Source organism: Helicoverpa armigera, chromosome 22 (genome assembly GCF_030705265.1).
Source record: "Helicoverpa armigera isolate CAAS_96S chromosome 22, ASM3070526v1, whole genome shotgun sequence".
In the NCBI taxonomy this organism is placed as follows: Eukaryota; Metazoa; Arthropoda; class Insecta; order Lepidoptera; family Noctuidae; genus Helicoverpa; species Helicoverpa armigera.
The window spans coordinates 6,211,659-6,238,358 of record NC_087141.1 but is presented as its reverse complement, the minus strand read 5'-3'; the positions used below and the strand labels follow the sequence as shown (position 1 = coordinate 6,238,358).

The following is a 26,700-nucleotide window of genomic DNA, read 5'->3' as shown; positions in this document are numbered from 1 at the left end:
TATAGTAAAATATTTTTATTTGACTATTTACAGTATGTATACTTATAAAAATAACGATTCGGTCTGTTACATGTAAGCAAAATATTGTAACATTTGATGTAATCGATATTTTACAACATTATTTAAATTTCAAAATTCGTTGCAACAGTAAATAGTTCTAAAAGGTATATTTCTTTTAAAGATAACAATATAAGCGTAGAAAATAGCATTAAAAACCACTAAAAGTGCCTAAATATGTACAAAGCTATGTTTAAAAGTTATTTTGGTAACTTTCGATAAAAAGTCACGTCCTACGTGTGGAAGAGATATAAAAAAAAATGTTTTCTTATAGTACACGATCACACGCAACCTGAACCATACCGAGTATTTTATTGCAATAAACATTTTAATACAAAATATCTAATCTTGAGCAATGAAGACAAAAATATTAAAACACAAAAAGGACCTTAATCTTAAATAATGTTTTGATTATAGAGATTTATTAAAAGTACAAAAATCTTTATCACAACCGCACAAGGTTTAAAGAACTAAATGAAAATTAACAACCATACAACTTTAAAATACCAAAAAAATATACCGGCCGAATTGATAACCTCCTCCTTTTTGGGAAGTCAGTTAAAAATAATATTATACGTATAATTAAGCAAATTCAGAAAAACGCATATTTCTGAGAACAATATCCAAGTCTAAAAGAAATACAAAAAAAAAACACAAACATACCAGGCAAGTATTTGTCGCAAAAACTTTACATTGCACATAAAAAAACGTCATATTACAAAAGTAGAGAAGACTAAGACCGCCATTGATGCCTCGTGACTCCTAAAAAGTCTATAGTACTAAATATAAAATTCCCTAAAATCCAGAAGAACGTTCTAGAAGCCACGAGGTAGCATTTGGCAAGAAACCGAAACTTTCAGGTCCCTAGCGCGACAAGCAAGAAACAATCCTTTCAATCAATGTCGAGACTCTTGAAGCTACTGGTGAAACTGGCAAACATACCTTTACTAGGTTTCTTAATTCTCTTTTTCTCATCAGCTTTGAATATTTCAGTCTCAATCAACCATTCTCTATAGTTTTCTTCCATATTCTTTCTTTGTTCCTCATGTAGCTGTTTGACAGTTGGTAAAGGACCTCCAAAGTCTTCAGGAAGAAGTTCCTTATCGACGATAGACTCTGGACCTTCAGAAGAGAAGTTCAGAAGGTTGAGGAGATTAGAGTGGATGAGCGGCTTGACGAGACACATGACTTGGTTGATGAAGGAAACCGTGTGGACCACGTGGATCTTCTTTAGACGGCACGGATGAGCGTTCTAGAAATAATTAAATCGTATTGTAAATAAAAAGGTCAAGTTTACATCTAAGAACACGTGTACTGAGCATTGTTTCGTTAATATGTTAATGTTTCTACAAATTAACCTTGATTAATTATTTACGATTTATTGACAAACTACATTTTTTGTGAATAGACTTGAACACTACACAATCAAAGTTACTACACTCAATACTAACCTGAATATAATGCATGAAAGCTCTAAGCGCAGGAAGGGTGACCCTGGTCAGATGGCCGAGGCTGCAGCCCTTCATGTCGAAGATGACGATGTACCCTTCAGACAAGCGATCCTCGGACAGCTTGACGTCATTGAACATGCAGAAGACGCGGACTGCATCGGCGAAGTTCAACTTGCTGTAGTCGAACTCCGATAGCCGGTAGAGAAGAACGTGGTAACCTTCCGTAGTCTTTATTGGTAGACCTACCATGTGCCTGGAAAAGATAAAAAACATACTCATGACTATATACATATATGTATGTATATAAAAACTTATGGAGGCATTGATTTGGACGGCATAGATCTGCAAGGTCTTGATAAGTATTAACTTATTGGACACATGGGCGTAGCCAGCTTTGGGCTCAGGGTGGGGCAGCAGTCAACCTATCCCCCGGGGGAGGGCGGGGGCCCTCCGATTTTTTGTATCTTGAGCCGTCAATCTCAAACTTATTAATCTCTTAATTTGAGAGGTTTATAATTTCAGGTACAGAAAATAAACAATCACACACAGGACAGATTTTATAGTTTTATTTATGAATACTCGGTGTTCATAAATTAAAGTTTTAACTTAGTATATGTATGAGTAATATTACTTCAAGAGAAGACGGCGTGGGTTCTGGCAGAAATTTTTTAATCGGACATAAACCTAATATTACGTAAAAAGTCCAAACGTACTTAACTTTTTGTTTGTTGATAAATATAAAAATAAGGGCATATAGTTTCTGAATACGCGAGCGAAGCGAGCGCGAAATTTTTATCGGACTTAAACCAAATATTACGTAAAATTTAGCCCAAACGTACTTACCTTTTGTTTGTTGACAAATTCAAATATAAGGGCATATAGTTTCTGAATACGCGAGCGAAGCGAGCGTGAAATTTTTATCGGACTTAAACCAAATATTACGTAAAATTTGGCCCATTGTTTCTTGACAATGAGAAACACAAAAATAATATAGTTTCTGAATTCGCGAGCGCGAAATTTTAACTGTTTTTTAAGACTCAAAACCAAAAACTACGTAAAATATCGCCCAAATATACATTTTCATGAATGTGGGGACTAGGTACGATACACCCGATATACGTTCATACGAAAACCCCCTCGCTCGCATAGATAAGTCGATACAAATAAAGTTAGATAACCTATAGCAACGTCGCGAAGCTAAGCATCGCGGACTACTTGGAATGCCTCCAGGGACCACCAGTGATCCGCGGACCACCGGTTAAGAACCACTGTGCTAAACGATCGTTCTATTGTACAGGTCGTACATGGCTGGGCAAGCAAAATAGCGAGCGCGGTTTTTACACTAGGATAAAATTGCATTTCCGAAATTTTGATCACATCTACCAGTTCCATCTCCTTCAATGCATTATTTTTTGGATTAGATGGACGGCTCGACTCGCTACGCCACATAGCACCTATTCTTTTAGGGAATACGGCTCGCTTTCAAATGACGCGCGCACCGCGCACGTTCGGGAACTCGAGCGAGCATTTTGTTTTGATCGCGCTCTTTTCAATCATCATCATCATCATCATCTCAGCCATAGGACGTCCACTGCTGAACATAGGCCTCCCCCTTTGATCTCCACAGATACCTGTTGGAAGCGACCTGCATCCAGCGTCTTCCGGCGACCTTTATAAGGTCGTCTGTCCACCTCGTTGGTGGACGTCCTACGCTGCGCTTGCTAGTCCGTGGTCTCCACTCCAGCACTTTTCGGCCCCATCTGCCATCTGCTCTGCGAGCAATATGGCCTGCCCATTGCCACTTCAACTTGCTAATCACTCTTTTCAATGCCGACAATTTTTTTGTGCAATAACTTACGGATAGTACATACGATTGTTGATGTTGTTAGTTAGAGTTAGTAAAAAAAACATTGTTTAATCAGACACCTTATAAGTCAGAGCCAGGGCCCAGGGTGGGGCAAGTGCCCCAGCTTGCCCCAGTGTGGCTACGCCCATGATTGGACAGATTATTTCATATAGGTACCGAGTTGATTACATACACTATCCTGAAGCGATGAGACTAACTACAAATCTTGTAGACTTTACTAAAGGTTACTGTCACATCACTAGCAAGGCAATTACACCGATGACATCATGTACATAGGTATCTCAATTTCTTTAAGAACATATTTAGAGATACCTACATATGTATATACATATAGCTTTTGACTTTCAAAATATAGAAGGCACTACTCTGTACCCTTCAATATGAATGAGGTTATTCACCATAGACCTTGGTAAGGGACAAATGAAACTATTCAATGGTAAGATATAATGAAGAGATACGCCAACAAGATTGCTGTTCAATGCTCGACACTTTCTATGCGAGGCAGATAGCTCAGATATGAGCTGTGAATAGGACGTCTATTGACCATGGCATACTATAATTTCGTCTGTAGTTGCCTTGGTAATTTAACACTACAACAACTTTTTTTTTAAATTAAAATGGTAACAAAATACAAAAATCTGTTTTTCGATAGATATTTTTTTGTGTTCCGTACCCAAAGGTTAAAACGGGACCCCATTGTTTTCTCTCCTCTGTCCGTCCGTCTGCCACCAGGCTGTATCTCATGAACCGTGATAGTTAGAGAGTTGTTTGTACTTGGCTTGGCCGGTTTTTTTAATTTTGGAACTACTATTGAAGAGTTTCTTCCGACTGTTTGCAAAATTAATAAATTGCTGATCTAAGAATTATAATAAAAATAGAATCTAGAAATTAACCTAGTTATTTTTAACAGCAATCAATAAGTCAAAGTACAAGTAAGTTTTACAATCGATTTGTCATGTAAAATAGCAATTAGTAAAGTTACGTATTGTATGTTAATATCTATTGACGCAGGCATTTACCAAGTCTGACCTAAATAGATTTATTTAATTCTACTGTATTGACATTAAAGTGAATACACGTTTTCACGGCCCTACGGTCTTTGTTACATTGAAGGTATCCCTACTAATATTATAAATGCGAAAGTAACTCTGTCTCTCTGTTACGCTTTCATGTCTAAACCACTGAAGTGATTTTAATATGGTACAGAGATAGAGTTGACCTTCAGAAAGAACATAGCATAGTTTTTATCCCGAACTTTTGAAGAGTTCTCTTGGAAACGCGATATAACCGAACTCTACGCGGGCGAAGCCGCGGGCGGAAGCCAGTAATATATAAATCCGCATGTGCTAATTAGCCTTTGCCGAATAAAAACGATTTTTAACCAACCTCCACAAGAAGGAGGTTCTCTGTTCGACGCATGTATCTACACATATTTCTTAAGTATACAGCTCCATCAAAAGATGTCTAATAAAAACGGTATAATGGACTTTCATGCACTTCAGCGTTCTAATTCAATTCCAGCTACTGGTACAGGTCAGAATTTTAGAGCATCTTGAAATTCTTGCTTTTCAATATCTCGTATTTCATGACCTATTTTGCAAAGGGTTTACAGTCTTAATCATATAAATATAAGACGAATTTCAAAAGTAAGAAAGCGTCTGTCATAAATACAGATGATTATTGTTGAGATTATGATAGACGAAAATAAAATAAGAAATCTTTTTATTATTTTATTACGAGCATCCTCAGCTCAAATACTTTGGAGCCAAAAAGAGAAAAAAGAAAGAGAAAACTTACGTTATATCCAAAATGGCCTTATTCTTCGGCGCTAAAGGATCGCGGTTGGTGAACAGATCAGGGGTGTTGGCCCGCAGCGTGAAGTAACATTCTATCGTGTCCTTCGTCTCCTTCACCTTGTAATAGTTGGAGTGCAGGAACAGGATCACGTACTCATCAGATATGTGCGGTAAGTGCTGCTGGCTTTTCATCCTGGAACCATGGAGACGGCAGTTTAGGTAAAGAGGAAGATATAAGATAGGTACATTCATATATTTCTTCGGACACAGTATACCTCGAGAGGGCGTTTCTGTGGAACGACTTGTGGTGCAGGGGAAAATTGAAAGCATAAGAGATGTTGGGCTGACCAAGTAAAGACGGCACTCAATGTTCCACTTCAAGAATGCGCAAGGAGAGCTACAGTGCGAGAAGAGTGCGTGAAGCTTGCTACCACCCCTGATATGACGACCACGACCACTCTGCCAAGAGTGTGACGACGAAGAAGAAACGTACATTCTGGACCTGTGGGACTGTTTGAAAGAAAGCAGGCAAGAACACAAAAGACAATGTTGGACAAGTCCTGGAGCTTTTTAAATGGCAAATGCAAACAATTAGTGAGAAACTTGAAAACAGCCATCATTTCTATATCTTTTAAATAAGTTCTTGTAAGATAGCTCTATAACGATAGCAGATAGCTTTATAGCGATTCTGAAGAAAATAAGATACTATTGTTTTTATAAAATATAGATAGATCCTAGAATAATTTCGCTCCCTAATCCTCAAAGTACTCCCTAAAAGCTTGAGCAACGAAACTGGGGCTGAAATGTGACGTAAATGCAAGTCATTCTAGACCAACAAACAGATAGAATTTCAAACTTGGCACTATAAAGGTAACTAAGAAAAGACTGAAGAGATATTCTGATGTCATACGTTCGTTAAAGAGTGGATCTATAACACAGTTTAAATATGTTATCTTGTAGGCAGTTCTGAAGCTACGTACTAACGTTCGTAACGGTGAGACTAACACACGCATGTGCTCGACACTAAGTACTGACAACACCGGCAGCGCCGACAAAAGCTCGTCGATGCACATGTGTGTGTGAGTGTCAATTTTACGAACGTTAGTACCTAAGTAGGTTAAAGGCGGCCAACCGTCCCGCATTCTGCGGGACCGTCCCGCAATGCTTGACGAAATCCCGTTTTGGAATTATTAGTAAAATAGTCCCGCAAAACGTTGTATGCGTCCCGCATGTCCCGCATCCCTATTTTTCTACCACACTTCTACACAACACCCACCTGCGAGCACGCTCAACAGTGCAGGAACACAGATTACCTATAATATAATCTCGTTCTCTTTATTTCTACTGAACTCGTGAGGCCTAATGATTTTGAAAATAAGGTTTTTATTTTATCAGTTCCGTCCGATCATTTTTCAATCCCTTTTTCACGAAAGGTTAAGTCCCGCATTCAGTTTTCGGAAAGTTGGCCGCCTTAAGTAGGTACCTTCACAACGGTATATCTTTATTCTGTGCCAATCGTACATATATAGTTATCGGCACGGATAATGAGCTCTCGGCGGAAGAGTGCGGATCGCTATGCGCACTGTACACTTATGGCAATAAACTAATAAATAACTTCTGCGCAGGTGAAGGTCAGGGCTCAATATCCTTGCCGATGATTATACCGAAGGTCTAACCTTCAATTGATAAACGTGAACATGAACTTAAAATAAAAGAAAATGCTAGATCGTTAACTTTATTTGTTTAATGTGTGTATAATTTATCGTTTCAAACCTTCATTGATTAATTATAACAATAGACGAAAAATCCGTGAACTGTCAGTAAACAGGTGACTTAGAGCCGCCATCTTGTAACCGCATTGTCATAAAAAGAGGCGAGGGCAATGGCTTACACAGCCTAGTTATTAGAACTCGATTGCAAGTTGATTGCTTTACGTACGAGTTTGTAGTAAATCGCCTTCTAGATCTCACTGTTGATATTTCAAAACGCTCATAAACCATTAAGTAATACTGAGCTTTGAAGCACGTTCTCAATTCTGATATAGGTATTAGATTTACCAAATCGGATATTAAATGTCTTGCTAGGAGATGGGCAGCAGCATTTCCGAAGCTAAAAATATCCTTCACTGCGCTCACCAACACACATGACCAGCGCGGGGAGTGCGGGAAAATATTCCCAGCTCGGGGGAGGACTTTGTCGAGCAGTGGACGAATTGAATACGGAGTATTAAAATGAGCCCCTTGCTTTGACTGTGTCTCAATATTAGGAGACTAGGCAATCCTGTCTTAGCTTGTCAACAACTCAATTTCTGTGAGTCAAAGGATAGCAAGTCATATCATGAGAGGCAACGACGTTGGAAACTGTTGTTCTTAAGCAAACATGTGATAGCCTGGCACGATGTCAAAATTCACTTCGAGCCCATATTTATGCCAAATATGCGATATTCTGTAGCGATTTTGGCATCCATTTTAAAGAGGTAAATGCGAGTTTATCTGTATCGAACAATATAGTTGCTAAGAGTGATCGAAATTATGAGCAGTGAAATACAGAAAAGGCTATTTAACTATTACTATAACCAACCTAAGCATAGCCAATCGTGAAATTGCCGCCCATTGGTCAAATCAGGAATTTGACAACTGAAAATGGTTAGGTTATCGTTATAGTTGAAATGTGCAACTCATCGTTATTATTTGTAGCTCGACGTTCAGAAGAATTACACAGCCTACTTAATAAATATTTAGTTGTTTATCTATTATTTATGCCTGCTTGCATATCACGTTTTAAATAATCAAGAAGTAGTTGCAATAACTCGTGTAAACTAAAGCGGTCTTAGGTTATCGTTATTGAAAACAGCTTTTGATCGTTGAATAAAAATAATAAAAAAAAATTTGTCTCAAATTGTTTTTACAAAAGTGGATGAACCCCACACTAGGATTCCGTGTTGTGAGTGAATTTATCATTAATATCGCTAGAGTTGAGTTCCGTGCGTCGCCTACGACGGAATAGAAAATGTGCGTACCTACGCCTAAAGCACAGCTTTCAACCTTTTCATACACATACAAAAACAAACAAAAACTGAAGACGCAATCTACGCTTGAATTCACCTCGCATTGAGAACGCGATTGCACGCGAACTATTCCGCTCCCTTTAACAAGCCACGCGATTCCTAGCAAATGTAGATCGAAACGAAATATGTAATGTATTGGCGTGAACTGGTTTACATTGTTTAATAGCTAACTACGTAACACGTAACAAAAGAATAACTAGATTTTCAGTTATATTTTTAAATCAATAAATAGGTCTATGAAAAGTGCTGGCGTGGAGACCACGGACTAGCAAGCGCAGCGTAGGACGTCCACCAACAAGGTGGACAGACGACCTTATAAAGGTTGCTGGGAGACGCTGGATGCAGGTCGCCTCCAACGGGTATCTGTGGAGATCTAAGGGGGAGGCCTATGTTCAGCGGTGGACGTCCTATGGCTGAGATGATGATGATGAAAATCCTGGGCCTTTATAAAGACTGAGTTAGAGTTGTGGCAAGTTCTGATACCTATTATGTGATTTGTAGCTGTGTTGTAGGATTAGATGAGTATAAAAGATCTATAGTCTGTTTTTTAATCTCGTAGACTAAATTGACACTTGCAAAATGTCAAACTTACAAATAATGTTGCTAGCTCTTTGGTGCAGTGTTGTACTTACGATACCGGTTCGTTGAATCGTAACTTTTTATCTATAATAGGCGAATTTAATATTCATTCAAAGTTTTATATTTAAAATTCACGTCAGTACACACGGCTGTACGACATGCTACAAACTGCCAGGGATATCTGACCACGCAAAGCCATGCGTAATCATCAAGGATAAGCCCATTATTTCAGAATGACTTTGTATTGTGAATTGTAAAAAAACGATACTTGATTTTATTAACGCTAAGTTTCGGTCGTGCTACATCAGTATTTAAGAATTTGCAATAAACTGACAACACTCGTAATGTCAGTTTAGTCTACGAGATTAAAAAAAACAGACTATAGTTGTCGTCAGTGGCAAGAGATGAAGCTCAGTAGTGGACCTTATCCGTTCACCGATGATGGTACTTATTGCGACATGTAGGTAGATAAAGCTTTGACGTCGGTTATAGTCTTCCCTTTATATGGACATCTAAAATTCTATCGCGATCAAAACACATTGCATTCCACTTTGAATTTTGATCATTTGAGGAGCGTTCTTCAAACTTTAAAAACAAGAACAGTCATATATAACAAACCTAGTTCGGATCTTTGGAAAACACCAACATAATCTTAGAGCATTGAACCAGCCGGAAGCACTATACCCAGAACTTCCCCCCTTTGCTAAGGGTTCAAGACGGCTGCTCATACTCGTATGTTAAGCTGTGCTTGAATACAAATGTGTCTGTTAAAGTTAATGCTTGTGTGTGACAACTTTGTCGACTATGTAAGTAGGTACGTTAGTAACAATGTGATCAAAATTAATGAGCGACTATAACTTTGCGCTGCGCTGTTTTGCTTCCCGCTCGTAAATTGGCAGACTTTAGCGCGCACCATGGCGCTCATGGCGATTCCTGTTGGTTAAATGGTCTAAGTAAATAATATAGGTTGGTCCGCATCCGACCTACATACCAGGACAAAGAACTTATCGGGCCATTACCATATTATTGAGAGCCTTCACCACTACGCTGCGCTATTTACTTCTACATCCATTTATACCTACGTGTATTTATACTAGCTTTTTTCCCGGTTTCATCCACATTTTGAGGCTCTTCCAACTAGTGAAGAAACTTCTGAAAAAACATCTGAAAAATGGATGTCAACTGCCTATCGTTTCCCGGGTTTCCCCAAATATTGTCTACCAAGGAGTTTGTACATTAATTATTATTAAGGTGATAAAATCACGTTTGGCATGTTATTAACATATTGAATATGACTAAAATTAGTAATAAACAAAGTGATCCTATAAGGGTTCCGTTTTTTCCTTTCGAGGTACGGAACCCTAAAAACCAGTTTATTTTATAATTATTACGGACAAAATGTAATAAATTTTCGGTTGTAGGTATATGCATATTTCGTAGGTACCTATCCATTTTGAAGCTGTAAGTTAGATAAATACGTATCCAAAGTAAAAACATCCAAAGTCAAATATTACGTAAGACTTTGTTTCTGATGGGACATCATCAAATGACCCCTCCCGCTGTGGGTTAGCAGCGGTGAGGGAGTGTCAGACTCTTAGACTAAAAACCGTCGTGTTCCGTCGTAGGCCTTTTATGTACCAGGGCCACAGTAACTCTTTCGAACAATCCCGTAGCCCGGCAGGCGTGAGGGCGAAGGTATTACCTAAGACTTAAAACAAATATGATCGACGTAATAAAGAAGAGTCATTCACACAGCCAGCCAGCCCACATAGCTCAAGAAAACATTACCCTCTTCCGTCACGCAGTTGAGTAAAAATGTAACAGTTACAGCCAATTGACAGCAACAAATAAAGAATTTCCATTTTCGAATTCCATCAAACACGCGCTTTCATAGACGGCAGTAGAAGTATTCCAAATACATACCAATCAGGGGTCTATGGTCTGTTACATAAGTTTGTCGTTCCGTGGTCCAACCTACGGCCTTGATGAAGGTTCTACTTCGGAAACTGGTCGAACAACAAGCTTTTGAAAGGTAAGTATTTGTACATTTAAAATAACAGAAGCTAGGCGTGTTCATCTGAACCAGAATTGTGACGGACTTTTTTGAATCACAGAACTAAGTACCTACATATCACCTTTTAGGATAAGGACTGTAAAGCTTTTGTTCAGAATTGGGCTTTATTGTATAAGTACAGTACCTACTGTTATTTTTTTGATATTCTCTATTTTTTTATTTATGAAGATTTAAACCAAAAAACACAAAGGGACATAGGGATATAGGGATATTGGGACAGAGAAAGCGACTTTGTATTGTATACTATGTAGTGATAGCGATAGAAACCTATGTCCCACTCATTAACAAGTTTTTATGTATATTAATGTATATTCCACTCACCACTCCCTAATCTGTTGGATCTCCTCGTCATGGCCTTCGGGCAGCGGCTTCAAGCCTCGGAGGAATGGGTGCAGGTACTTGGTTGCTGACATTCTCGCAGCCTATGGACTTTCTGAAACAATTGATTAACGAAGTTAGAAAATTAAAACTAAAGAGATTAACAATGGGGAATTTCAGCAGGTACTGTTTTTTCACTGTCTCTGTACATATAGATGTTTTAACTCACGAAAGTAAAATACCTATATGCACATTGTCTTTGGAACGTAATAGGGTGGTTTTCAAAAAAACTGTAAGTTACAGATTATGAAACAGATAGGAAAATATTATTTTAACAGAAAAGTAACAGAGATTAATTATTAAGGTCAGTATATAACGACATACTTTTAAAAGAAAATAAGTAGTAGGTTGATAATTAAAAATAAAATAGTAGAATTAAGTGTTATTACATTATATTTTGGTATTGAGTAGATATTTTTTTATATTAAAATAACCGATTTTTTTACATCATGCATCCTTCGTAGCCTTCGTAATGTTTATTTTTATTTTAGGAAGGTTTATGAATATTGTTTAAATAACACGAGGTTTGAGTTTATATCAAGATCATTGCCATTTACCCAAATGTGTGTAACCTGTGGAACCTTTTTTTTGTGTAATTTTCACAAGGCAAACGAGTCAATGGAGTTTAAGGAACAAAAATTAAATTTAGTAGGTAGCTTAAAGGTTATTTCTACCAAAATAAGTCATTAAAAGTACATTTTAATTAACACACAAGGTTAAGCCAATTATATTTTCAAAATTATCTCATTTTGCGGTCTTTAAAAATCTCGCGCTGCTCAAGACGAATTCATGCTTATGTTTCGTCGAAATCTCATCAAAATCGGATATGCTGTTATACCGCAAAAGAGTAAGAAACATTATTCTTCTTTCAATAGACAAGATAAATAGTTATGTTTATTTTTAACCCCCGACGCAAAAACGACGGGGTGTTATGAGTTTGACGTGTCTGTGTGTGTGTGTGTGTGTGTGTGTATGTGGCATTGTAGCTCCCAAACGGATGATCCGATTGTAATGCGGTTTTTTTTGTTTAAAAGGTATGTCAGTCGGGAGTGTTCTTAGCTATGTTTGGTGGAAATCGGTTCAGGTCTTCAAGGTCATCAGCTCGTTTGCTAGATGTGATAGGAATTTTACACGCTCAGTTTACTTGCAAGTATATGTGGGATCTGAAATTTGAAACACTAATGTCTTTTGGAACCACTGAGCTGGTCTGCTATTAGGGCACGAAGGTAGGAGACGTAACCCTGAACTGCCTTTTAGTAAACCCATCGAGTTTGGGCTCGTTGAATTTGTCTTGACGAGTTCTCTTCATGTTTCTGATTGACGAGAACCTGATGCTGGAAATGGGATGTGGCGAATGAAACCCTGAGATGCCGGAATGAAACGGATAAACCGATTTATATTTTTGCTGAAAATCTAGAATGTCCAAAGATTAATCTTTATTGTTTCTCAATCTGTGCCATTCTCCCAGAGCCAGTTTGTAATGAGGATTGTTAAACAGCTTCCTTTGGTCGAGATCGCATATAGCGACCCCATCTTAAGATAAAATAAATTAAATGAAAGAAGGAAAAATTAAGGAGCTCCTTTAAAAAGCATGAAATAAAATTAAATTATAAATTTAAAAAAACCCCCGACCCAAAAAAAGTACGCAATAATTATGACAAAAGGTTAAAAACGCTAAACCCTATAAAAAACAAAAAATAACTTTTAACACTACGTAAACTAAATTTTGACGTGTCGGGGGATCGCTTTTTACCTTCATAAATACTTACATAAATCAAATGCTACCTACCTAATTACAACATTCGTTTAAAAAAAAACACGTATCTAAAGTAATGAAATAGAGCGATCCCCCGACACGACAAAATGTAGTTTACGTAGTGTTAAAAGTTATTTTTTGTTTTTTATAGGGTTTAGCGTTTTTAACCTTTTGTCATAATTATTGCGTACTTTTTTTGGGTCGGGGGTTTTTTTAAATTTATAATTTAATTTTTTATAATTAATGTTATTCATTGTATTTCGAGTACACAAATCATATCACGCAATAACCCTGCATCATTTTCATTAACTGTGTATAATCAATCAATCATACGAATATTTTGTTAATCACCGGTAGAAGTCATTATGCTATCCTAGTTTTTTCGACTCGTGTTTAGATACTTAATATAGGTAACCTTCATTAATAACGTTAATTGGGTACGCAGCGAAATTATGAATACCTTTTATAGTTCCGTTTGTTTGAAATCAGTTAATCAACATAGATATGATTATCTCTGCTTGGTTTGAATGTGTCAGTCTAGTTTTGTACATAGGCCTCTCTTACTTTTAGCATAAGTCAATATATAAAATTGTCAATCAGTACCTAAGCATCTGATTTCAAAATAGTAAATAACTGACATTGCAATGGTTGAGTTTCATTGTTTTGGACTGTGTATGTATGTATTATTATTTAAATTATTTAAAAAAAATTTTAGAACCGGATCTTTTTTAATAAAAATTCTTCTTTTTTAATGGATTGAGTAAATCCACACGAACCATTTCAATTCCAATCAATATACCTAATAGGTATTCTTCACATGAATTACGAATGTACTTACATCCGTAATTGACGTTGTTGTTCATAATATTAACTAATTTAAATACCTTCAGTTAAATGATACAGCAAATGGTTACCAGATAATTATAATTATGGAAACCTGACCTTCGCAAATATTACGATGATACAAGAAAAGGATTATTTACTTCAAGTTTATAATACTTAAGTATTGGATAATGTTTTTTGCTGGCAAACGAAATTTTTTTGCTTAAAATATTTTTCAGATAATTACGTACTTGAGTCTGGTTCATCTTTCCAAAAAAATATTTAAGTGTATGTTGTAAGTTTTTGTTGTGTTTTTCTGACTTTGCTCTTCAAGTCCAGAAATGCACGATCTTTAATCCTGCAATTGAGCAATAGGTACGCATTTATACACATACAATAAACATCCTCTTTTGAATACTAGCCATATTTTGATGCTCTTTCTCTTCTCTTATGTCCTTATTCTATGTCAATACATACCAAACCACGACTGTAATTGGTGGAGCTGTCTATGCCACTTTTTTGACCTCGTTAGACCAAAGTAACACCCTAGCGGTACACCTTAATTAAAGAAGCACGAAACTCCATATTATAACTCTAAAAAAACAAAACAAACAACGTTCTAACTAAAACCCTCCTCCCTTTTGGAAAGTCAGGAAAAGCACCAACAAACCAAATGTATAAAACCTCTTTTGTACAAAGAATGTAGCATAAACAATAGTTGATATGTTATAAACGCAATCAGAACCAGTTACGCATCGGTCAGGTGATCAGGTCGGCTGCTTACCTACCAGTGCTGAAACGATGTAACAACTATCACGGAATTCACTAATTGCTAACTTAATTAGGTGAAATTTGGCTGTATGCAATCCTGTCGGAGGTAAAAGAAAAAGTTACGCATTTGTTCTTTTTTGTGTTGCGCGCGTTTGAATTTGGAACCTGCTGATGCAGAATTGTGAAGTTAGAAAAAGAAATGAGTAAAAATATAAATAAATCTATGTTTGTTGATAATCGTATTAAGTACCTATCTGAAGATTTTCTCATTTCATACTCAAATATACCTCTACTTATGTATGTATTCTTAATCCGGTCTTACCAACTTAAAAACAGATAATTTATTTGTATTCCTAGAACGCAATTAGATAAAGATCTTTTAACGGAACGGAAAAAAAATGTTTACATGCAATATCTTCACAAGTTCAAAAACATTAAATTCTTTTAACAATGAAAAAAAGATAAACAACCTCTTTTATTACCAGTCTCACAAAAGTTGCCAGTAATTAAAAATTAAAACAAAGAATGGGTATTTTTATTCTGTTTATTACCACTTATGATGAACATTGAAGGCATTATTTGCACTATCTCGTAATGTTTGAAATTCACTTTCTAACGTAGAAAGTGACGCGAGGAAAGCCGGTACTGAGAGTCGGTTGTCTCACGGCTATTTACTATAACGTTACAAAATTACCACTAAACTGTGGTATTTGACAGTATTTACAATCATCTGTGGGTCAGTAAGCCTTAGAATATCAAACATCGGCTCCCAGTCTAACCGTATGCAGCTGAGTACCAGTGTTTTACAAGAAGCGACCGCTTATCTGACCTTTTCAACCCAGTTACCCAGGCAGCCCAATACAAGTGGGTAACACTGGTTGTCAGACTAACTGGCTTCTGACTATATTTCTACTAATAAAAATATATATTGATGGATGAAAATTCGTTCAAAACTAAAAATGGCTCATCGAGTTACCGTTCGAAAGAGTTACCGCGGCTCTGGTACATAAAAAGCCTACGACGGAACACGACGGTTTTTAGTCAGTAAGAGTCTGACACTACCTCACCGCTGCTAACCCACAGCGGGAGGGGTCATTTGATGATTTTTGACGTCGTTAAAAAAAAGGGAGGAATTTTCCAAAACATTCTAATCATTACATAATATAAAACAAAGTCGCTTTTTCTGTCCCTTTGTACGCTTAAATCTTCAATACTAAGCAACCGATTTTCATGTGCTTTTTTTATCAAATAGAGTGTTTCAAGAGGAAGGTTTATATGTATAATAGCATCCATTAAAAAGTGGGAAAATACTGTTATCCCGTACGAAGCCGGAGCGGGTCGCTACTTTAATTATAATTTAACCCTTACAAACTTACACATGACAAAAGGTGGTTAGAACCTTCCTTTAAAAGATTACGTCAGGCTTTCAGGTTGAAATCTTTCAGTTTCCTCAATTGCCTCCCTACTCGCTCCAGATAATTAGTTAATTACTACACCTGACCCAGTGCTTTTAGGCCCGCTCTAGAAAGGACCAACATTGGTTCTAACATGTGCAAGGATTGCGAACGTTGGTGAAGATTCTTATATTTTTCTTGTATATGGGCTGCGGGTTTTATAGCCTAATATAATAAAGAGGAAACTTTTTTACTGTTTTGTTTGTTTGTTTGTACCCAAAGACTCGGAAACTACTGAACTGAACCAACCAATTTGAATAATTCTTTCACTGTTGGAAAGCTACACTCTTAATTGGCTATATTTTATCCCGGTAAGGGTAATAGTTCCCAGGGGACGCGTATGAAACCGCTGGAAATCGGCTATAGTATATAAATATATACTTCTGAAAGTCTTAGAACATGGAATTTGTAACACAACTTATAAGTTAATTTGCTAGATACTTAGCTATCCCCGCCTATATGCAACACAGCGAATTGACCCAGGAAGAGGGTGTAAGACTCTCGACTCTAGACTGACTACTAACTGGACGAAAAAAACATACATTTCAAGAATTCAAAACCAACAATGTAGCTGTTAATGAAACACACAGTAGGAGCTACCTACTTCAAACATTGGCAACTATTGGAGCCAATGTTCTCGACCTACGTTGGCTATTGGTTACACATTGGCCCAACATTTAGAAGCTTCGTTCCGAAACGTCAGTAACCTAGGCAATTAAGTACAGCATCTTGTACTTTGACTTGAGATAATTATTAAAGTAACACGCCCGCCGTGAATAATTAAAACGGATTAGCTTGGAAAATAGTCATAGATGATACAGTGTAAATGTTCATTATTTTATAAAGCTAACTAGATTTTACGGACAATGATTAGTATTTTGTTTCCAGGTTGGCATTATAAAAACTGTTTATAACATTATAAAAATTATAAAAGTTAGTTTGGTTGTTCGCTAAAACAAAACATGCCTGAATAATCAGCAATTTGGATATGACTTAAATTATGATCGGTCATTCAGTATAAAAAATGCATTATAACCATAAAGATTATGGCACATTATAGCGGCACCGCAACAGCACGGCTCCACAACAGCATTTAAGTTGTCATTCAATTTAGAGCATTAAATCGTGTAAATTATAATATATTTCGTAATGTCAATATGAAAAAGCCAACGGCGAGCAGTCAGGCTGGCGCGCGGCCGACGCGCCGACGGCGAGCGGACAGCGCGTGGTTGGCGCGTGGTTGGCGCGCTGGCAGCTAGCCGTAGTCTTAATTCGAGGCGACGCCGTGCTGCAGCCGTGCTGTTGCCGTGCTGCTATATGTATAATGTGTGTATAATGTGCCAAAAGCTTGACTAAGTACAGATTTGAAAACAGATAAGACACTCGCATCTAAGTTCAAAATAAAGATGGCTCTTAAATATTGTTTCATATGAATCATCAGACTCCGAATGTAAAGTAGTCAGAGTAGAATTAAGTACCTATATATCAAAAACCTGTTTAAAAATTGTGGGCCAAGATTTTTTTTAATAATAAAATACCAGATTTTATGTAACATCGTAATAACCCATAGTCAATTAATAATAATAATACTCGTTGAGATGACAGCAAAAACTTGTTTGTTGTTATTTAAAAATATGTTGCTATGTAATAGACAATAATTACATAATAGTTTATGTACTTCAAATTAACTACGTTACAAACATTGACATACAAAAAAATATACAAACGAATTGAGAACCTCTTTGCTTGGAAGTCAGTACAATATAAAAAAAATCTTCCTCAGTCACAAATAATCTATGCAAATAATAGTTCAGAAAAATAAAAAATGATATTTGCTTTGAAAATTGACAGCTGTCAACTGTACAAAGCAATCAGTACCCCTACACAAAAAAAAAGTTTCTCCTATAACATACCTGGTTTTAGGCATTGTGTTGATAGAAGACACAACGTAACCTTATTATACCTACTTTCAAGTATAATTAATTAGTCATACTAATATAGTTATTGGCACGGATATTGAGCCCTGACCTTCACCTGCGCAGAAGCGATTTATTGGTTTATTGCCTTATCCCCACTCTTCCGCCGAGAGCTCAATGTGCGTGCCGATAACTTATAACATAGGTACCTAGTATTTAAAATATATACTAGCATATCTTTAGCCAAAATCTCCGAGGCCATAATTAAGTAGTCAATTTGCAAATTCTGTGCAGTGTGTCACCGTGAAAAAGCACCGCACATCAGACTAACAATACATACACATAAGTCGTGAGAGTGCAGAAAATATTGCCGTAAGCAGCGAAAAGTGCTTTCTACAAGCTACAAATAATAATGTCGCCTTACTGTATTTCCTAGAACACTGATTTCTTAGTATTTTTACTAGGTAGCACTAAACAACCTAGAGAAAAGTTTAAGATACAATTCTCGTCAAATAAATTGCTGATCTCCGAGGTTAGCTACTTACTAGTGACTTCTGAATAGCAAAATCAGTTAAATTTTTTGTTATTATCGCATCGTAAACACCTAATATTTGCCTCTCAGTTTTTTTTCCTGGAAATCATCAAATGACCCGCTGTGGGTGCAGCGTGAGGGAGTGTCAGACTTTTACTGACTAAAAACCCACCATGTTGCTTCTTAAGCCCTTTATGTACCAAAGCCGCGGTAACTCTTTCGAATAATCCCGCAGCCTGGAACAATAACAGCCACCTTCAGACAAGAAAAGCTTCTTGACAATATACAAAGAAGCAAGGAATCAAATGGCTAACTTCAAAAATGCAAAGTTAATTGGCGCGAACTTTTGCTTGCATCGAAACAAATTATGTGTGCCAAATCAGACCATGGAGGTTTTTTCTCATTACGCATTCAAATTGACGAGAACTAAGCAATGATACAGGTGCAATAGCCAAATAGCTAGGTATTACGTGAAATAGCCTTAAGCCAGCCTTGACAGTGACAAACGAAGGCCAGTCTAGGCATGTATTTGTGCACCCACCGTGTAGTGTCACTGACCTTATGCAACTGGTGAATGTAGACAAACGTAAAAAGAAAACAGTAGTCATTTTCTCTTAGCTAATTATACAAAGAAGTATAGTTATGAAGTAAAAATAATAATCAAAAAGTAATTGAGTGAACGCAGTTTTTGTCTATGGTCATGGCGCCAAAAAGGCGCCAATATTTTTATATTTTGTTTTTTTAGGTTAGGTCATGGTCAACGGTGTTCAATTTAAAGTAGGTTTCGATTAATCGTGATTGAGCTGTTCAAGTTAGCTTGATCTTGATATAATTCACTTTTACAGTACCTAAATGACATAATGTCCTTAGATGACCTTACTTTAGATGACCATCATTTTTATACAAATAATAATAATAACATTGAACTCATTTTGAACCTCAAAATCTAATGACTATGCTACAAATTACTGTTAATTTGCAGATTAAAGAAATTAGAACTCATTATGTAAATGGTAGAGTAAATATTTTGGTAACTGGTTTTAGAAATAATCTTTGCATGCTAATGTATTTGTAGAAGATGAATCGCAAATTTATAAATAGCTACATTTAAAACTATTACAGATTTTTTTGATACATTGCTCTAGCCCCTAGTGAAATACATATGCTACTTTTTACCTGGGTTAAGTTGTTATATTTATCAACAACATAGTGTAAATTTTTCAAGCAAAAAACTACTTGAAATCACCATCCATTTCTTAACTTTGTGTGGGAACTTAAGAAGGTATTTGCATCAATGAGAAAACAATGTTATGTGCTCATAGACATAGGTAATTTGTAATGTAACCTTGTTCTGCATTATGATGGAAACTCGTTTCTTTATTCACAACGTCGATATAGTTGTATGAATATGAATGTTAGGTGTAAAAAGATTAATATGTTTAAATATTTCAGCCTGAGAACTGAGCATAAACAACCTGCTTGCACCCACGGGATTACAAACATTTTTTTTCGTCGGTGTTTGTAACTACTGCAAAATAAAGAGAACAGGAGAGGAGCAATGATGGGACACCTTACTTGCGACTTATACTTTGGACGACGATTTTATCAAAAACATCGTGGAAGGGAAGGTCGAAGGCAAGAGAGAAATGGGGTCGACTAAGGTCTATAGATACATCAAGCAAATTGAAGAAAAGGTGAAGGTTGTGACAGATAAGGGAGTTCAGGAGTTGGCGGTAGACAGGTAGAAATGGAAGGAGCTGCACCGACAAGAGCTGGTCTCTTAAATTAATGATGATGATGTTTGTTACACCACAATCACAAATTAAATCTCATGACAGGAGCTAAGAACACCGTGACCAATAATGAAACAAAAAGACTGCCTATCTTTTTCCCCTTTTCACTATCAAGTGATGACTTCTATAAAACAAGTGAACATCTTGTGCTATTCTTATGTGGGGCTGTCATCTCGAATGAGGGTTTTCTAAAATGGCAATCCACGAGGTGGCAGCACCGAGTCGTCAGGTCCAATAACTGTCAAAGTGCTTATCTTTACTATGAATAGTAAACGATTTTAGTGTTTTTTTTTTATTTTATAATTAAAGCACTGCATTATTGTTTTACTATTGCGGTTGAGTAAATAAAAAAAAACTAAATCATATTGTGTTAACAAATTTTTCAACAAGCTTTTCCTTAGTATAGGGCTGCCATTTCGAATTTCGCCAAACCCGGACAAATATTAAAAAAACCCGGACATTTGGCGTAAATCGCATTTTTTCCCCGGACGAGTCCGATTTTTTTTTAACAAAACAAGACCTAATTTTTAATATTACTATTACTACTATTATATACTTAAATTTAATGAGGTGCTTCCTTACATGAAAAGTCAGGGCCATATCTAGCTCAAGTAGTACCTAGTATTGAAAGATTATGACTTAATATTTCGAAGGTCATTAATAAGAAAGCTCATATGGAAACTAGGAGTTACCTTCTTGTTAGTAGGACTTTAAAACAGCGCTACCTTTTTGATAGGTTAGACAAAAATGTTGAAAAATAAAAACCACAGTAAATTAAGTGAAGTCGCCGCGAACGTAGCGAGCGCGAAATTTTTTTAGTTTTGGGTCACTAAAGCTTGTATAATAAAAAAAAATCGGCAAAGTGAAGAAACCGAGAGCGAAGCGAACGCAACATTTTTTGAATATTGGGATATTAAAGTAGCTAAACGTAAAAAAAAAAGTGTCAAGAAAGGTAGCCGCGAGCGAAGCGAGCGCGAAAATTTTTGAGTTTTGGGACACTTCGACTTCTGCAGTCTGTGTGTCTATTTGTAATTCAACTCGTAAGAAAAATGTCCGGGTTTTCCCCGGACACTTCTTGAAACCCCGCCCGGACGTCCCCCGGACGGCCTCCAAACGAGGACAAATCCGGGGAAACCCGGACGGATGGCAGCCCTACCTTAGTACCAGTGACTTTTGCACCTTCTCTCTTAGCTCAATTTTTAGTTCGGAAACCTTATTCTGACCGTAGTCCATAATAAAATCAATAACACTTCCAATATAACAGAATTTCAATAAACAATACTTAAGTTCGGCACCTACAATTCCATACTATTTGACAGCTGTTTGGACCAGACGCATACGTGGCGCCACCCGGTGGCAGAAAAAATTTCAAAAACCCTCATTTCGCCAAACCCGGACAAAGATTCAAAAAATTCGGAAATTTGGCGTAAATCGCATTTATTTTCGAAAATAATATGCAAAAACAAGCCAATTTTCATATTATTTTTTCATTTGGCCGAAAAAAATAGGTGTTTCCTTACATGAAAAGTGTCCGGGTTTCGGACACTTCTTCAAACCCCGTCCGGACGATGGCGGATGGCAGGCATTTCAGCCTTATCTTATGAAACAATCATCATCAGATATTACGGTATCCAGCAACGCGCTGAGAACTCGTAACGGCAAATAACTGTCTACACTGACGGATTGACGGATAATTACGTAGGTGTAGCTTTACTTCAATAATATGAGACGAGCAGCTTCATAAAACCAAAAAGGTAAATAAATCATATCAGTTAAGTGCATTTTTTAGCTAAGCAGATATATTGTAATTTATAATAAGTATGTAAGATCAAGTTTAGGAAGCTTGTCAAATGTTCGATTATGCAACACAGCATCAATAGGGCTAAGTACTATGTTATTATTTCTATTTATTTATTAAATATATATGAACCTATAAATATAAATGTCAAGTGAAAAGGCCAAAAAAATATCTGCTTGAAAATGACTATAAAGTAGGTACACAAACCTATATACTTATATAAAAGAAAGTCGTGTTAGTTACACCACTTATAACTCAAGAAGGGCTGAACCGATTTAGCTGAAAATTGGCAGGGAGGTAGTTTAGAGCCAGGAGTTTTTGTCACCACCCGGCTCCGGGATGCAGTTATCTCGGGACGCGGGTGAAACCACGGGCGGGAAGCTAGTGTTACAATTAAAAAAATGATAAAAAAAACGAAAAAACACGCTACTTAGTCATGTATTGTCTTCAGAACTCAGAGCGCGTTCAAAAATATCCTAAACGAAGATCGGGAAGTGGGTCAAATTAAGATTCTAAGATTTTCTTACGTACATAGTTACAAGTGAAGCTAATATAAGCGTGTTAAAAACATTACAATATATTTCATTAGTTTTGAAAGTATGACACCAAGTAGGTAAACTATAGGCAGACACACCTCATTCCAAATTCTTTCATATTTAAACAGCTTATTTAAACAAATATTGAATGTTTAAAATTTCTCCTAACCAACGTTTAGCGAGCGTGAACGTCACGTAATCGTCGCGTAACCGTTGCGTACTCGCAGACCATAAACGAAGCATTAGTGGTCAGCAATTCTCGTTTCTATAACTAGTTCCCGCCAAACAGATGTAATCGGCTTATAAACGTGATTAACGCAATAGACTGGCTGGAAAACTGCGGACAAACTTGATTAAAAACTTTTTACTGGACTTATGTAGAAGAAGAGTTACGTTATCTATGCACGAAGTTCCAGTTAAGTATAATATTTTAGAGTACCTAAGTAAATATTGCCAACTAGCTTCTGCCAGCGGTTTCACCCGCATCCCGTACGAATCTCTGCACGAACTCGGATAAAAAGTCTATGTACCTATAACCTTTTTTTGAGTAAATAAACTATTTTTATTTATTTTATTTATTATTTAACCTTCCACGATAAATGGGCTATCTAACACTGAAAGAATTTTTCAAATCGGACCACTACACTTCCTTAAATTAGCGCGTTCAAACAAACAAACTCGTCAGCTGTAGATATAATAGGCTAGTTTCCTAAAAAATAATAATTAGTCCGGCTTGTAGATTGTCCAAAATTAAGCGATACGTATTTTTTCTTTTTTAAATTGGATCAGAACTTATTAAGATATAGCGTATTAAAGTTGAGTGTGACGTCACAAATTGCTACAATTTTCAGGACTCTGTGACGTAACTGCCCCCCACTCCTAAGTTTTGAAGCGTTGTGTCTTTGTCATTTTATGTTTGATTAAAATAAGAAAAAATACGTATCCGATATTTTTTGATTATCTAAAAAGCGGACTAAATATTATTTCATTATTTCGACCCTGGACACTACCCTATATTAAGTAGGTACCTATACGAATTTACTTTATTAGATATCTACATATTTTTGTTCCAGAACAGATTAAATTGCTAACGATTAATAGTTTAAACTTGTTTAAAACATATTATGAATAAAGTACAGCCTTTGGAACCTGTTTCGACACACATGATGTCCTTGATTTGGTATTGATTCATATTGTCCTAGATTACAATGTAATTTGCGGTCACAGACTCACAAATTCATGAAGAGGTTTTACTGTAGTTTACTGTTAAATAAATATACAGTAAAAAGCAGTAAAATACATGTAGGTAGTTGCCGACGATGCTACAATTTTTGAAGCGGCCACAGCATTTTTGTTTACAGTCTAAATAAAAATAAAATATCGAGAATTCAAAGTATAGAATAATATTAATTGCTAAAACCATTAGTCTCGTGTATAAGAGACCTAGCCATCAAAGCAAATACGTTTGAGGAAAAAGAGGTTCGATATCACCGGAGATCATCATTAACTTCTCAATCACGCGTGCTACAGATTATAATTACAACTGCACGTGTCAAATTATACCATAGTGACCTAGAGGTTAGTAGTCGGACAATGCAAACTTTTAGTCGGTCGATTGGTTTGGCCTCATGATGATGATGATGATGATGATACCTAGCCGAATACCAGCTCCGTAGCTGATTATTCTCATTTACGGAGACTAGCCAACTGCGCAGGACATATTGTAGTGCACAAGCATTTGCGCAGACACAGGTGCACTCACTATTCCTTCACCCTCATAGCCCGATGGGACGGCAATCCGACACCACCGAGGAGAGATTATAAATCAGTATGAAGATGAATGGAAGTTCATATGTCACGACGACCAGGTATTTGTCCTGACTAAAAACTTCGATTGAATTCAGAATGTTCTAAAAAACAAAGATTTCTTTCCACCAGGCCAACAGTTGGCCCACTGTTTAGACTTCCGTGTGCCCGTAGGCTCAATGGATGCATCTAAATATTCTAAATTATTCTTCTACAAAACTGACTTGGAATATAAAATAACTGGCCGTTTACCCACGTCCCGTGGGAACTACTACCCGTGCCGGGATAAACTGTAGAATATGTTACTCGGGAAGAGTGTAGCTTTCTAACAGTGAAACATTTTTTCAAATCGGTTCAGTTTCGGAGCCTTTTGGGGTACAAACAGACAAACAAACAAAATATGTTTCCTCATTATTACCTATATTAGTATAGTAGCAGATGTTAACATGAAGACTCTATAAGGATTTTTTAAAAGTAGACGATGCGCTACATAGATCATTATGTGTAATTAATAAATTCGTAAATACCTTGCAAATGAGCGTTACATAACACAATTACATACCTCCAGCGGTCGGCTGCAATATGAATTCATTATTTTTTTATTCACCTAAGTATGTGATCATATCCATACTTCGGAAGTTCAATGAACCGATGAAGTATCTTCTATGCTGTTATAGGTATACGGATGAATTTAGTGTTTTATAGAGTCCTGTTCGGGAAGTATTTCAAAAGGGACGCGGGTGAAACCGCGGGAAAGCGGTTAATCAAAAATACGAAGGAAATTTTGCCAGCCAGAAGCTTGTCTTTTCTTTTCAGAGAGAAGAGGTACACGTATGCTATAATACATCCGGGACCTCTAGAGGCAATCAGGAAATTCTCATAACATATATCTTAGCGCAACAAATACCTAATTATGTAAAGAAATCCTCAAACTAACATGCCTTACTCTACTAAATTGGGAATTGGACCACAAAGTCTGTTTCTTAGTTATAGATACCAACTTTTTAACATTTTCACCTCACTAGCTTACGAAAGTAATTTGTACCGAGTACAGTTCAACTGGGTAAAAAACCTCAGCCAAGCCTTCCTCGTAAATGGGCTATCTAACACTAAAATAATTTTCAAATCAGTCCCGTAGTTTCTGAGATTAGCGCGTTCAAACAAACTCTTCAAGTTCAGCTTTACAATATTAATAAATAAATAATTAACTGTAAGTTAAGCCAGTGGAGTCTCACTCTAATAAGTACTGCACACGTGTGGCCTGACAGCCAGTGAAAGTCTTTCACATTCAAACGCCAGACCGAAGCTCGTAATAAATTCATAAAAACTTGTAGAAACACAGGTGGAAATTGTACTACATTCGAAAAACACAGGAAAATAGGCCTTCTATCCCTCAGTTCAAAGGCTACATTCGTGTAAATACTTTTGGCGGGAGTCCGAACGCCACAACGTCTATCCGAAGATGTAAAGGTATGCAATTACAGTTCACAGATCATGGACTCAATTATTATCGACCTCGCTATTGCCCCTCAATTAACTATAGGCCTTACAACATTATAATAACTAGCCATAACTATATCACACTAATTCTAAGGCTTGCTGTCATAAAACGTAAATTCTGCGGTGTCAACAAACTGAAAAAAGTTGACGCCGGCAAAATTTCACACGGATTCCACGTTATCAAATGACGTAATGCTAAAATAAACACGAACGCAGAAAGATGATATAGAAACAATTCAAACTTACTTCAATAAATCCTTTTTGGGTAATGATAACAAAACAACGGTAACAAACAAGTTCTTTCACTTGGGGCCGGGCGTCGCACGTGCTCCCTCACTGACACACTAAATGCGACTGGCTGGCTGGCTGCTCGACTCCACACACTCCACACCTCCAACCTCGTTAAACTTGTGCCGGAATAAAAAGTTAACTTTCTAAATTCGAATTTGCGAATCCGGCGGACAGGTGAGGTCGGTGCTACACCGGCGAAAACTATCTAGTGGAGCTACGTCATTCAACCGCGTGTTCCACTCAGCCAGTGTGAAAGGGGTCTTATTGTTGGATTCATACAATAGAGGTCGCAGTTCAGGGGTCTCGGACCTTTTCAATTATTGCCAGCATATTCAACCTTGAGAAGGCGTATAGTTATGAGACCAAGATTTTTTTCAATTATATTATTACCATCAGAGTAGTAAAATAAATCAAATAAGTATATGTACATACAGTATATAAATAAGATTAAGTAAT

The 26,700-nt window shown here is 36.8% G+C and overlaps 1 protein-coding gene across 1 annotated transcript; it reads right to left on the bottom strand.

The window, feature by feature from the left end:
- On the bottom strand, positions 1–26,339 carry LOC110375599 (retinaldehyde-binding protein 1). The gene is made up of 5 exons (XM_021333762.3): positions 26,200–26,339; positions 11,213–11,324; positions 5,173–5,364; positions 1,509–1,761; positions 1–1,309 (listed from the first exon to the last, which is right to left on the bottom strand). Exons 2-5 carry the CDS (start codon positions 11,302–11,304, stop codon positions 950–952), a joined length of 897 nt encoding a protein of 298 aa, XP_021189437.1. The 5' UTR covers positions 11,305–11,324; positions 26,200–26,339; the 3' UTR covers positions 1–949.
- Between the last annotated feature and the right edge of the window lie 361 nt (positions 26,340–26,700).

Coding starts and splice junctions, on each gene's coding strand:
- LOC110375599 (XM_021333762.3), bottom strand. CDS start 11,304: ATGTCAGCAACCAAGTACCTGCACCCATTCCTCCGAGGCTTGAAGCCG. Junction 1,762..5,172: donor AAGGCCATTTTGGATATAAC/GTAAGTTTTCTC, acceptor TATCTTTTCCAG/GCACATGGTAGGTCTACCAA. Junction 1,310..1,508: donor CTTTCATGCATTATATTCAG/GTTAGTATTGAG, acceptor AATTATTTCTAG/AACGCTCATCCGTGCCGTCT.